Raw genomic sequence first — 14316 nt, 5'->3', positions numbered from 1 at the left:
GCCACTAAGCCCAGCAGTAGGTTGCAATTAAATCATGCACTTATGGCCCTCAAAATCCGTCTAGGAGCTGCCACAGGTGCGGCGCTGTAAAAGTAAATATGCCCACTTAGAAAATAGGGATAATTCCTATGTCACAGAGTTGTAAAGATTAAATGAATTAATACAGATTAACACACTGGGAACAGTGTCAAGTGCATAAGCATTATGTAAACTTTAGCTATTATTTGCTATTATTGTGTTTGCTGTTATTTCTCTCTAGGAGCTCCCAGGGGGCTAAGAAGTGGTGGGAAAGAAAGAAATGATTCTAAGAGCATCCAATAAGGGCTAGAATGGAAGTGAGCAAAAAATGCTGAGGCCCACAGCACAGGTTGTACTGCGGGGTTCAAATCCCATGAGGCCAGCAGCACCCAGGGTCTGTGAGCCCTCCAGAGTTGGGCCCTGGTGGTCGAGTCCAGTCCTGGGGGTCATTGCATTCCCTCCCTCATTATAAAATGGGGCCTGGAGGCCCGGGGCAGAAGAAAGGGGTCCACAATACTGCACGGTTAGAGGCCGAGCCAAGGCTGGATCCGGCCAGACCTCCACAGGTCTTCCTTAGCCTCCACATTGCCTCAGAGTGTGGGGCGCCCGGCTGGGGGCGAGGTAGCGGAGGCCCAACGGGGGCCGAAGCTAACTGGACGGCAGCTCGCGATGGGAACTACGCTTCCCAGCATGCGACGGGGCAAAGGGGCCTTTCAGCCGCGAGCAGCGCCTCGCAGGTTCTGCTGGGAGTTTTCATTGACCTCTGATCCCCCTCTCATTTTGATCCGCGCTCTTCTGCTCTGGGCTCCGCCCCCTTCTGAGAGCCGATGACCTGGCAGAGTCCCGCGAGCCGCTTTCTTCTTCCCCTCTCATTGGCCCAGCCTAGCTGCCTTTCGGTTGCGAGGAGGAGAAGTTGCTTACTGATTGGTGGATTCCGTTTGGCGCCAACTAGGAAAGGGGGGCGGGGCAGCAGCTGCCCCCACTGAGCCGCTATTACCGCGAAAGGCCGGCCTGGCTGCGACAGCCTGGGTAAGAGGTGTAGGTCGGCTCGGTTTTCTGCTACCCGGAGCTGGGCAAGCGGGTGGGAGAACAGCGAAGACAGCGTGAGCCTGGGCCGTTGCCTCGAGGCTCTCGCCCGCCTTCTCTTGCCGACCCGCCACGTTTGTTTGGATTTAATCTTAAGGTTGCCGGCGCCCGCCCGCCCGCTGGCCTCGCGGTGTGAGAGGGAAGCACCCGTGCCTGTGGCTGGTGGCTGGCGCCTGGAGGGTCCGCACACCCGCCCGGCCGCGCCGCTTGCCCGCGGCAGCCGCGTCCCTGAACCGCGGAGTCGTGTTTGTGTTTGACCCGCGGGCGCCGGTGGCGCGCGGCCGAGGCCGGTGTCGGCGGGGCGGGGCGGTCGCGGCGGAGGCAGAGGAAGAGGGAGCGGGAGCTCTGCGAGGCCGGGCGCCGCCATGGAACTGGGCCCGGAGCCCCCGCACCGCCGCCGCCTGCTCTTCGCCTGCAGCCCCCCTCCCGCGTCGCAGCCCGTCGTGAAGGCGCTATTTGGCACTTCAGCCGCCGGGGGACTGTCGCCTGTCACCAACCTGACCGTCACTATGGACCAGCTGCAGGGGCTGGGCAGGTAAGGAGAGACCGGCGGGCGGTGCTCCAGGCCCCTGGCCTCGGTGTCGGCCTCGGGGAGATCAGGCCAGGAAACGGACCGGGAGAAGGGCGAGACCCGTCCGTCCGGGTTCGCCGCTCGGGGACAGCCGGGCTAGGGCCTGCCATGTGCACCCCCGCCTGGGCGGAATGTTGGGCGGGAGAGGCCGTCCGGACCTCCCAGGGGAAGAGGTGGAGATCCTCGGGCCTAAGCCCGAGCCAGGCCCACCTTCACCCCTTTCGGATTGCTCCGTACTCTCCTTCTATCTCTATCCCTGGAAGCTCTTTGGAATCTACCCCCGCGGGGAAAATCAGGCTCTTCTAGGCACTCACTTTCACCCTTTGCTAAACCATCCTCAGGATCTTAGTTTGCTGTGATCTTTGTTCCTTCTCAACAAAGGACCATGGCATTTTCTTTCCTGGCGTTTATGTAAAATCATCTCAGTCCCTCGCCCTGTGCACATTCCTGATGTCCACTCTGCTGCTTTCCTAAGGCCAGGTCTTTTTACCCAACTTTCAGAAAGCTTCCTGGGCTTTTCCTGATAGCAAAAAATGCATCCCACGGTGTTTCCCGCGGAAGAGCTACTTTCCCTTCAATCTCTGGCATCCCGTTTGCTAAGCACATGTCTTGTGCGTTTCCCAACTTCTGAAAAGCACAAAGTGTCCTGTTCAACTTTCATCCCGACTCTGTCTCAGTACTTAGAACACATGCTTTTATTTTAGGAAATACCCCAACATTTGCCATAGCCATCATAACCTGCAATGTGGTCCAAGGCCATGCCCACCCACTCCTTTTTTCTCCTTTGCCCAAGTGCTAATTGGGTGTTCAGAGTGGCAAAGTGGGATCTTTGCCACTTGTGGTGTGGCCTAGAAATGGTTTCTGGCAGCCTGGCTGCTTCTTAATCTCATGGCCTATCTCCTGCATGTGACCTTTTAATTATATCCTATAAATCATTCATGGTTTATTTCTGTTGGTTTCAGTGATTATGAGCAACCACTGGAGGTGAAGAACAACAGTAATCTGCAGAGAATGGGCTCGTCCGAGTCAACAGATTCAGGTATTTAAGTCTGCTGTGTGGGGAGCAATACTCTGAATTTCCTGAAACATGCCTTTTCACCCAGGAGGTTAGTTTTGGTGAGAACTTGAGGAAGTCATGGCATTGGGTGATAAACTTTTTTTTTTTTTTTTTTTTTGAGACGGAGTTTCGCTCTTGTCGCCCAGGCTGGAGTGCAATGGCATGATCTCAGCTCACTGTAACCTCCACCTCCCGGGTTCAAGTGATTCTCCTGCCTCAGCCTCCCGAGTAGCTGGGATTACAGGCAGCACCACCACACCCGGCTAATTTTGTATTTTTTAGTAGAGACAGGGTTTCTTCATGTTGGTCAGCCTGGTCTCGAACTCACAACCTCAGGTGATCAGCCTTCCTTGGCCTCCCAAAGTGCTGGGATTACAGCGTGAGCCACCGCGCCCGGTGATAAACATTATTGAGAACAATATAAAGGAGCCCTTGTGGCTGTTTATGAAGAAAGGAAATAGGTTTCAAATGTCTATAAGGAGGTGGTGTGTGCTTGCCCTTGAAGGATGGGTAGTAAAGTATAATTCACCATACCACTGTAAGTGGCATTCAGGCAATCTTACTGGTTAAAATACAGGGTCAAATGATTGGAAGTACAGTGTCATGAAATCATTTCAGTGATGCTGCTATGGAGGAAATTGCCAGTGCATTTCATTCTTCATGAATTCATATTACTGCAGAGTTTATCTGTATTTGTACAGATAAGACCATTGGTGCAAAGATCCTTTAGGTTAAAGGAACTGCAAGAGCAAGTCTTAAAATGTAATGTAGCCTTCTGTATGTAGAATGTAATTTAATATAGAACTGGGGATAGGATTATCACTTGTAGCAGTGTGGTGAGCAAGGGCTGTAACACCTCACTTTCCATAAGGCTGCATAGACACATGAGCTATGGGTGGGTGGGTCTGCGTCATCTGAGCTGGCATATAAGTAATGCTGAACAGTGTCTCCTTCACCCTGCTGCCTTTTGTGAGATGGACACCTTGGTGTCATTTTGTTAAAGGCAGCAAGTGCTTGCCTTGCATGTCATGACCAGTAGTTGTATTTTTCTTTTTCATTTTGAGACAAGGTCTCAACTCTGTCACCCAGGCAACCTCTGCCTCCCAGATTTAGAGAATTCTTCTGCCTCAGCTTCCCTAGTAGCTGGAATTACAGGTGTGGGTCTCAAACTTCTGATCTCAGGTGATCCACGCACTTCGACCTCCCAAAGTGCTGAGATTACAGGGGTGAGCCACTGCACCTGGCCTTTTTTTTTTTTTTTTTTTTTTGAGACAGGGTCTTGCTCTGTTTTCCAGATCTCAGGCTGGTGTACAGTGGCACAATCAGGCAATCAGGGTTCACTGTAGCTTCAACTTTCCGAGCTCAAGCGAACCTCCCACTCCAGCCTCCCCAAGTAGCTGGGACTACAGACATGTGCCACCACACCCAACTAATTTTTTTTTTAATTTTGGTAGAGTCAAGTCTCGCTATGTTGCCCCAGGCTTGTTTTGAACTTGTGGCCTCAAGCCATCCGCCTGCCTCAGCCTCCCAAAGTATTGGAATCACAGGTGTGAGCCACTGTGCCTGGTCAGTAGTTGTATTTTTCAAGCCTCATATGATTTGACAAGGTAAAACGTTTAAAAACTATGCCAAGAAAATCTGGTACCTATTGTTTCTATGGTTGGAACTCACAGAAAGTTATCTGGGTCACCTCTATCTGAATAACCAAACAATCATGATATGAATCAGTTTTATTCACCCTCTTCTCAAATCCTATTTCCCTTGATGTTATTTGCAAATAGGAGAAAAAACAGTAAATACACTATGAAAATATTAAGACTTGTACAAACATGACATTTTTGACAATCTAATAGACGTAACATCAATTCTGGCAAAAGTACAAGCCATGAATATTTGTTGCCTGACTTAAATAAAGACCCAGGTACTTTGTTTAGTGTTTTAATTTTAATGACAAAATGGTGTTTTTTGTATTATTTCTTGAGAGGTTTTTTTTTCCCCATAGGTTTCTGTCTAGATTCTCCTGGGCCATTGGACAGTAAAGAAAAGTACGTATTCACTGCTTTCAAATGTTTATACGTAGAAAAAACGTGTCTAAACTTAAATACCTTATTTAAATGAAGTTCTTCATACACTGGACTGGAGCCCTGGATTTACCTGTGCCTAGAAACACTCTGGAATCTCAAGAATGAATAGTTTGTGTCAGCAATTTTCAGAACTTTTTCTCCTTTATTTTAGCTATAATTTTGGTGTTCTGTTTGGGTCTTACCCAAACCCTTACTCTGTGCTCTGACATCATAGCCTTACAAGAACACGTGGGTTTTTTTTGTTTGTTTGTTTCTGAGGCAGAGTCTCACTCTGCCGCCCAGGCTAGAGTGCAGTGGCTCACTGCAACCTCCACCTCCCAGGTTCAACCGATTCTCCTGCCTCAGCCTCCCGAGTAGCTGGGACTACAGGAGTGCACCACCACACCCGGTTAATTTTTGTATTTTTAGTAGACACGAGGTTTCATCGTGTTGGCCAGGCCAGGAGTTCGAGACTCCTGACCTCGTGATACACCCTCCTCGGCCTCCCATAGTGCCCATAGTGCTGGGATTACATGTGTGAGCCACCGCGCCCAGCCGAATGTGTGTATTTTAAGAAAAGACATGGGTTTGTTTTTTTTCACCTAGAAGTCTAGTGTTGGGGGTGCTCCTGAGAACAGGACAACTTCAGAAATTTATTCTCCCATCTCTTGCCTAAAATGGGAGTCTGTGACTGTACCCCCAAGCTACAGGCTAAACACTATCTCTCTGCTAATATGAATACCTCTTTACTTGTTTTATTCTCATTATTTACCTTCTGATCTCATTACAGCCTTGAAAATCCCATGAGAAGATTACATTCCCTACCTGTAAGTTAGTTCCTTGTTTATTTTGAGCTAATACCTGTTATCTGTTCCTTAGCTACCAGCATGACCTTGATAGGAGACTTAATTTAGAGAGTAAAAACTGCTTTTCTTTAGTCTCTTTTGAGACAAGGTCTTGCTCTGTCACCCAGGCTGGAGTGCAGTGGCAAAATCTTGGCTCACTGCAACCTCTGCTTCCCTGGCTCAAGTGATCCTCCCACCTCAACTTCCAGAGGAGCTGGGACTATATATAGGTGCACACCATCACACCCGGCTGATCTCACTCTGTTGCCCAGGCTGGTTTCAAACTCCTGCCTCGGCCTCCCAAAGTGCTAGGATTACAGGCAAGAGCCACTATTCCCAGCCTTTCCTTAGTCTCATAAGTACTGAAGATGTTCGGCCTGGAGGAATTTGTCCTCCATCTCTAACAGAGCTTTATTAAACCAGGAAGGGTTCTTTTGATGCAAATGTTATTTGGGGATTGATTTGGCACTGTAATCCCTGTTGAGGGGGGCACTGTAGACCTTGTGAGGTTAGCTGTAAACCCATGGAATGGAAACTTCTATGCTGTGTCCTGGCAAGGTGGATTCCTGGCCACATTTACTGGTTACCTACTGCAGTGTGTGAGGAGCTAGTCTACCCCCTATTCAACCCCCCTTTTTTTTCTTTTGAGAACTGAATTTTCCACTGAAATTTTATTTGTGTGCCTTAATTATTTTCCTTTTTTACTTTGATAGCAGAAGCTGTTGGGATGTAGTCCAGCTCTGAAGAGGAGCCATTCTGATTCTCTTGACCATGACATCTTTCAGCTCATCGACCCAGATGAGAACAAGGAAAATGTGAGTGTGACTTCAATGTACTAACCTGAGGCAGAGGTGAAACCCACAGGCTGTCAGTGGCTTAGAAGTGGCTGGGCTGCTTTCTGGGAGACTAAACTTGGCCATTATGTGCGGTCTTTGGAGTCAGAGAATTCTGGGTTTGGATCCTGCTTACTAGCTGTGTGATGTTGGCAAATTCTTCTCTTTTTAATCTTTGTTCTTTTGTAAAATAGGAGTAGTAATACCTTTTAGGGATGTTGTGGCAATAAGTAAGATTATGTATGAAGTATTGAAAATGGTGCCTGACAGGCAGGAGTTGCTCAGATGGTAGCTCACAAGAGTAATTACATGTACAAATAGTGTTTGTCTGGAAGGCTCTGCCCAGGCTGTCCTTGCCTCTTTGCTCTGACCCTGAAATGAATTGTAAGCTTAGGAAAAGGCTCTTTGGCAGTATTTGTAAGAACAAGGTCAACAAGTTCTAGGGAATCTCAGAGTAACTGAAATGGTGGCTTGGAAGGTGAATTTCTGGTTATCTACCCTGAATGAGCCTGGCTTTTTTGTTCTTTTAGACATTGCACAGAGTAGGCATCCAAAACAGTTGTAATTTTTTCAGCCTTCTCTCTACTGTATTTCTATATATTTACTTTCTCCCCTTTTCCATTCCTGCTGAAATGCCACAGTTCATAATCCTTGTCCTTACAATCTTCAGGTTTAGTGTGAAACCCACTGCCTCCATGAACTCTCCTGATGATTTCTTTATCAACCTGGGAAGTGTCATGAGAAAGAATATGGAAATGAATTCCAGCCTTGAGTGCTTGGAACAGTGTATCAGCCTCTAGTGCTTTTTACCAGGGCAAAGCTGTACTGATGCCTGGTTTTCCCCCGAAATAGCTTCTCTCGGGGTTGCTTGCCTGGAGCTTTGTTTTAAAGGGAAAACAGCATAGATGGTGGTTAAAGAGCTCTCACTCTGGAGTTGTCCTGTTTTACTTCAATATTTTGGGCACATTCCTTAACCTGCAAGGTCTAGTTTTCTCACCTGTAAAATCGGGACAATCAGGTTGTATTTGATGGTTAAAAAGTTAATGCACAGAAAGTACTTAGTACTGTGTTGGCATAGAAATCACTGTAATATTAGCCATTACTGCTTTTTTTTTTTTTTGATTCTTCACGGTTTTATTTCTCTCAGAACTTTAAAATGTGAACATTCTATAATTCAGCCAGTCTTTACTTCCAGGTAACTTCTTTATTGGGTCGCAATTCCCTTTTAAATAACATGCTCTTGTTCCGGAAGGTAGTTAGCCGTTCATCACTCTTTCTGTCTAAATAACATCCAGTGACAAATCCCATAGGGACAAGAACATGAACCCAGTGGTCCCGCACAATCTGAAGTAAGTTCACCATGATAGCTGCAGCCTCAGTGCCGACCGCGACCCCGAGACCAAGGGCAATGGGGAACTCAGCCACCCACGCCAGTGCTAGCCATTACTGCTTTTAATACTTAATTATGAGTTCTTAAGTGAATATTTTAGGGCAAGGGACCTGTGAGTGTTTTCATTCCATAAAGTGGAATCATACAATATGTATTCTATCATATCTGGCTTTAAAAAACATTATGCTTGTAAGAATCGTCCACGTTGAGTAAACCAGTAGGGCTTTTTTTTTTCATTGCTTTTAGTATAGAATAGAATAATTTTAAGTAGAAAAAATTATCTCCAATTGGTAGGAAGAGGTGGAAAATATGAAGCCCTGAAACAGATGGACCTAGATGGAAAATTTTGACAACTATTCACAGGCAATTATATTAGATTTTATTTATTTTTGCTTTAGATTTCAGAAAGTTTGTGATTTAGCTTATTCATCGTGTTTTGTATATTTGGCAGATACTTGTGTTAGGAAATACAGTATGACAAGAAAAAGATGTTACTTTAGAAGTTAGCTGTTGACAGAGCCTTGGAAATTCTTAGTTACACAGATCTATTGTTGGAATTAGGTGAAACTTTAATTTGGAGGCAGAAAGGTGATCAGTGCCTACTTTCTTGCCTCTTTCACCCAAGCTGAGGCCCGAGTTGGTTTTCATGGGCAGTAGATGTCTCAACTATGTCTTGCAGGAAGCCTTTGAGTTTAAGAAGCCAGTAAGACCTGTATCTCGTGGCTGCCTGCACTCTCATGGACTCCAGGAGGGTAAAGATCTCTTCACACAGAGGCAGAACTCTGCCCCAGCTCGGATGGTATGTGCTCTGGCTTTCATAGGGGAATTCCTGACAGGAAGAAAGGATTAAAACACCTTCTTTCATCCAGAATTGAAGGCACTACAGTAGCACTAGCTGTTTTTACCTTGACTTTGTCTTTTGAAATTAGACTGTCAAGCATTCTTGGTGGTTTTGCTGTGTCTGGAGAACAGACAGGCAGTAGTTAAGAGTGGGAGATGGTGTTTGAAATATTGGAGTTGTGCAAGGAATAATCGACCTTGTTAATCTGGGAAATCCTGGGTCATCCTAAATGTATGTATGGTGGGATTAGATCTCTTCCTATTTTTTTCTTTTCTTTTCTTTTTTTTTTTTTTTTAAGGGCTTTCTGGCAAAAACCGGAAAGCCTGCGAGACAAATTTTAAAAGAGCCGTAACACTAGATCTCTTACTTAAAACTTGGTCTTTTACTATGCATTCTAAGTGCTTCTCAAGGAACTGGAGAGAGAGCACTTGACTTCTTCCAAAGGTGGTTTGTTAAGAACAGTTATGGACCAGGTGCCATGGCTCATGCCTATAATCTCAGCACTTTGGAAAACTGAGACAGGAGGATCGCTTGAGTCCTGGGCAGCATAGTGAGACCACATCTCTATTTTTTTTTATTTTTAATTTTTTTAAAGAACTATTATGGATTACAGTGAATGCTCAGGCTGCTGGGCAGTTTTGGGGTCACTCGTTTCAGGGCTATGTATTTGCCAGACAGGGACTGTCATTACTTCCAAAGTTTCCTGCTGTTGGTCTGAATTGGATTAACTGATAGCATCTATAGATTGGAGAGGCCCAACTTGAGCAAGATGACCACATTTGGCTTCCAGGTTTACCTAGGATCTTAAATCTGAAAATATACCTTTCCAATCTGCTTTGTGTTCTGAGGTTCAGCCAGTATTGTTACTCTATCATTTGCACAAAGCACTTTTATATGTTCTTGTCTTGTGAAGTGGAGTTAATCCACTTGAACAGATTAGGAAAGTACCACTAGAGAGGTTTGGATGATTTACCAAAGGATATACATAAGTAGGAAACCAGGATTTAATGATCTCTGGCTGGGTGTGGTGGCTCATGGCTGTAATCCCAGCACTTTGGGAGGCTGAGGTGGGAGGATCACCTGAGGTCAGGAGTTCAAGACCAGCCTGGGTAACATAGTGAGACCCTATCTGTACAAAGTTAAAAAATAAGCTGAGTGTGGTGGCTTGTTCCTATAGTCCCAATTACTCGGGAGGCTGAAGTGGGAGGATTGCTTGAGCCCAAGAATTCGAGGCTGCAGTGAGCTATGATCAGACCACTGTACTCCAGCCTGGACAATGAATCCCTGTCTCAATAAGCAATCTCTAAATTCCCAAGTACACAGTAATGCTTTAAGAGTTGGGTGTCAGAAACAATATATTTGGTGTGTGCTTAGCGACTAGAGCCTGTATCACATCTGCACCTAGGAATCCCAGAACATACCTCACAAATGTTGGTGTGATATAGTGTGAGCTTTTGTGATAAAGGTACTGCCCCATAATAAAGTTATCTACCCCTAGGCTCAGCTGGCTAAAAAAATTTGCCATTTCCCAGAGTGTGCACTTGGGGAGGACTAGAGACTGCTCAGAACTTGTTTTATATTGTGAAGCAAAGCTAATGCCAGAACCAGAATAGGCCAGCTGCAGAGAGGATTCCTTGGTGCATGATCCACTCAGAAAATCAGAGGGCCACTTAACTAACAACAGATTCATACCCCAAAGAGATTTGGACTTTAAGGATTACTTGTAGGTCATAACACTGGGACTACCCTGCTACTGTGAAAAAAATAACTCTAAACTTTTTTTTCTGGATTTGAAAGTGCCTAGAAAATAAATAATTCAGTATTAGCAGTGTTTGTATTGGTAGGATTTATCTTCAGGTGTGGATTTATGAGCAGTTTTTCTAAATTTTCTATATTCCATGTTTAGAGGTTTCCCAAAAAAAGTATGACTGTAGGTTGGCTAATGAGGTACTGCCATTTTAATTCCAGGAATGGTTTTCTCCTAGGGAGATAGTGTGGTGAGAAGAGTTTGGATTTTGGAGTCAAACAGATGAGGTGTATAATCTTGGTAACCTCTTAAGCACCAGTTTCCTGATTTGCTAAAGAAAAAGGAAAGGATTAGCTACCTTTAGTGTATTGTGAGGCTTCTATTGGATTATATGTATAAAGATTATATCGTAGTATCTGGCACACAGTAATTCCTCGTTTAAAAACTGAGCATTTAAATCCCAAGTCTAAAGAATGAGGATAGATTTTATAGAAGGAAGTTACCCTTTATTCCCCCCTGTCAGAACTGGAGTTATATATAAGTGCATTCTCTAGGCCATTTTATGGTCTTTATAGAGATTTGCATCTGCTTGCCCTAACTCATTTCAGCAGATTCTCATACTGTCACAGTCCTCAATGCTGATCGGTGTTCACTGATGCAACCTTCTAATAAAAGAAACCTTGTTCTTCACAAGAGGCTATCTCTAGTACCCATTATAAGGTGAATTGCTTCTGGCAAGAGTTCTCTGTAAAGGCTACTGACTACTCAGGGCTGTGTGTGGTCATCAAATCATTTATAATCTTGGGATACATTTTCATATAATCAGTAATGGCTAAAATTTTGCTTTGTATAACAAGTATAACATAGTATGTTTTCATCATAAAAACTAGTGACCCATTCAAGGAAATGAAAGTGGATCAGAGCTCTCATTATTAATCCATGAATTTTGTCTTACAGCTTTCCTCAAATGAAAGAGATAGCAGTGAACCAGGGAATTTCATTCCTCTTTTTACACCCCAGTCACCTGTGACAGCCACTTTGTCTGATGAGGATGATGGCTTCGTGGACCTTCTCGATGGAGAGAATCTGAAGGTACCGTGTGTGTGTGTGTGTTCCTATTTGTTCTACTAATTAATTACCTCTGGAGAAGGCATGTGATGTGAAAAAGAACAGCAACAGCAGTTCCCCGGGGCTTGCTTAGCTGATACTTTTGTTCATTTGGTGATAATTCATTTAATAATAGGGCTACCAGCCTTATTAAATCCTTTGGATTGGGGGATGGGGGCATCAAAAGAAGACACATGATCCTTCTTACCCTGAAGGAGCTAACTAACAATCTATATGCAAGAAACATGAAATCAGAACGGTATAGGATGGTACATTAAGGATACTTCCTATCCAGGCCTATCTGGTATTGTTCAGGGAGAAACACACCTAAAGCACTTAAACAAATGTTAGTCTCTACAGGCTCTTTTTAAAATCAGTTTTTCTGTTTCTTTAGAATGAGGAGGAGACCCCCTCGTGCATGGCAAGCCTCTGGACAGCTCCTCTCGTCATGAGAACTACAAACCTTGTGAGTTGTTCTAGTGTGTCTGGAGGAAGCCCTGAGTGATTGGGGCACTGGACAGAGTAGTCCTTAGTTGAGTATAGCCAAAGATTGAAATGAATGATAGGATTTGGGGATCTGGGTTTTAGGCCTCACTTTGGCTACCTACAAATTATGACCTTTAGTCATGATATCTCTCTGCATGTCTCCTGATCTATAAGGAGTCTGGGTTAGGAGGGACCATGGTCATTCCTAGCTTTTACCATCTAGTCAGTTTGAAAAAAGCCTATCTGAAGCCTTTAGCCTGAATACTTTACTTTTTTTAGGTTATTCTCATTTATATTCCACAGAACCTAGCATAAAATTAGACAAGCAACAGTAACTCACAGGATTTTTTTTTTTGTTTCTGTGTTTTTTGTTTTTTTTTGAGACAGAGTCTCGCTCTTGTTGCCCATTCTAGAGTGCAGTGGCACAATCTTGGCTCACTGCAACCTCTGCCTCCCAGGTTCAAGTGATTCTCCTGCCTCAGCCTCCCGAGTAGCTGGGATTACAGGTGCCTGCCACCACACCCAGCTAATTTTTGTATTTTTAGTAGAGACGGGGTTACACTATGTTGGCCAGGCTAGTCTCGAACTCCTGACCTCAGGTGATCTGCCCACCTTGACCTCCCAAAGTGCTGGGATTACAGGCATGAGCCACTGTGCCTGGCTGGATGTTTTTTGTTGCTGTTTTGTTTGTTTGTTTTGTTTTGTTTTGTTTTTCATTGAAAATACCTACCTGAGGCTGGGTATTTTCAGGTAGATATTTTCGATTTTAAAAATTACATATAATATATATTATATCTATATATATACTCACACACACACATACACAGTATAGATTTGTGTTTCCATCAGGGATACTTTCAAACAGAAAGCATAGTATATGTAGATACAGAATCTATAGTGTATGTGTGTATATATATTCAAAATCACATATATATACACACACATACACACGCTATAGATTCGTGTTTTCATCATAGGGATACTTTCAAAGTTAGAAGCAAGAATGTGCCTATACAGATATATACACCTGTATGTTCAGAGATATACACCCTTAGGTACACATCTAAATTGATAAGTTCATATTTTTAAATTCTCAATAACCTGAACTATAATTACAGAACAAATGAACTACAGTTTTTTTGTTTGTTTGTTTTGTTTTGTTTTTGAGACAGAGTCTCCCTCTGTTGCCCAGGCTGGGGTGCAGTGCAGTGGTGCAGTCTTGACTTGCTGCAACCTGTGCCTCCTGGGTTCAAGTGCTTCTTCTGGCTCAGCCTTCTGAGTAGCTGGGACTACAGGCTTACGCCACCACTCCCGGCTAATTTTTTTGGTATTTTTAGTAGAGACGAGGTTTCACTATGTTGGCCAGGCTGGTCTCGAACTCTTGACCTCAGGTGATCCATCCACCTGCCTCCCAAAGTGCTGGGATTACAGGCATGAGCCACCGCGCCCAGCCAAGCTACAGTTTTGAGATCACTTACGGATTATAGTACATTCATGTGCATAGCTTTTGAGAAAATATGTTAACCCAGTACAAATGTTATGAGTAAATTTACCAGGTCATTTTGATAGGCATAAAATTACATAAAATGTGAGAACACTTTGGAAGTGGCTGTTAGTTTTATAGATTTGATTTTAGAATCATAAGCATGGGCTTGTAAGCTCTTAATAGTGGGGAAATGTCTTCCACAAATGGTTATTACAAACTAACCATTGCTGGGAGCTGTAATGGAAAATAAACTTCAGACAAAAGAGGGAGAAAATCCCCGGTCTCTATGGGAGCAGATGTGGGAGTGATCCATTCTACTGGGGACTATCAGGAAGATTTCAAAGAAGTGACATTGAAATGTTAGCATCAACTTGAAAATGAATGGTTTACTGAGATGTGAAAGGACATTCTGTGCAGAAGGAAAAGCCAGGCCAAGACACATGGAGTCGAGAATAGGCTGAGATGCGTTTAGAGAGCTGACTCTCGCTACCACTGGTCAGATTGGCTTCCCTTGGGCTCTGGAAAATTTGTCTTTACTTATTTATTTATTTATTGAGACAGAGTCTTGCTCTGTCACCCAGGCTGGAGTGCAGTGGTGCAAATCTTAGCTCACTGCAACCACCACCTCCTGGCTTCAAGTGATTCTCGTGCCTCAGCCTCCTGGGTAGCTGGGATTAAAGGCACGCACCACCACACCTGGCTAATTTTTTTGTATTTTTAATAGAGATGGGGTTTCTTCACGTTGGCCAGGCTGTTATTGAACTTGTGACCTCAAGTGATCCCACA

The 14316-nt window shown here is 44.4% G+C and overlaps 2 protein-coding genes and 1 non-coding gene across 7 annotated transcripts in view; 1 reads left to right on the top strand and 2 right to left on the bottom strand.

Annotated features, from left to right (window-relative positions):
* Window positions 1-958: 958 nt before the first annotated feature.
* The window catches only part of CDC25A (cell division cycle 25A), a 31213-nt gene continuing 17855 nt past the window's right edge, over window positions 959-14316 (top strand). Inside the window, exons 1-9 of one of the 5 annotated variants that reach the window (XM_009445387.5) lie at window positions 959-1047; window positions 1202-1639; window positions 2638-2714; window positions 4735-4777; window positions 5586-5622; window positions 6354-6455; window positions 8543-8662; window positions 11409-11543; window positions 11953-12024. In XM_009445387.5, the coding sequence (XP_009443662.2) occupies window positions 1470-1639; window positions 2638-2714; window positions 4735-4777; window positions 5586-5622; window positions 6354-6455; window positions 8543-8662; window positions 11409-11543; window positions 11953-12024 (756 nt within the window). In that variant the 5' untranslated portion in view covers window positions 959-1047; window positions 1202-1469. Of the gene's footprint in view, window positions 1640-2637; window positions 2715-4734; window positions 4778-5585; window positions 5623-6353; window positions 6456-8542; window positions 8663-11408; window positions 11544-11952; window positions 12025-14316 lie in introns of all 5 variants that reach the window. The other 4 variants (XM_009445388.4, XM_009445389.4, XM_063806775.1 and 1 more) reach the window with 4 other exon arrangements.
* On the bottom strand, window positions 7633-7887 carry LOC129143618 (NADH dehydrogenase [ubiquinone] 1 beta subcomplex subunit 1-like). The gene has a single exon (XM_054681813.2). It carries the CDS (start codon window positions 7833-7835, stop codon window positions 7659-7661), a length of 177 nt encoding a protein of 58 aa, XP_054537788.1. The 5' UTR covers window positions 7836-7887; the 3' UTR covers window positions 7633-7658.
* LOC112208796 (U7 small nuclear RNA) lies at window positions 9000-9061 on the bottom strand. The gene has a single exon (XR_002943355.2). It is a non-coding gene; the product is annotated as a U7 small nuclear RNA (small nuclear RNA).

This window comes from Pan troglodytes, chromosome 2 (assembly GCF_028858775.2).
Source record: "Pan troglodytes isolate AG18354 chromosome 2, NHGRI_mPanTro3-v2.0_pri, whole genome shotgun sequence".
Classification (NCBI taxonomy): domain Eukaryota; kingdom Metazoa; phylum Chordata; class Mammalia; order Primates; family Hominidae; genus Pan; species Pan troglodytes.
This window is presented reverse-complemented; position numbering and strand designations above follow the sequence as displayed.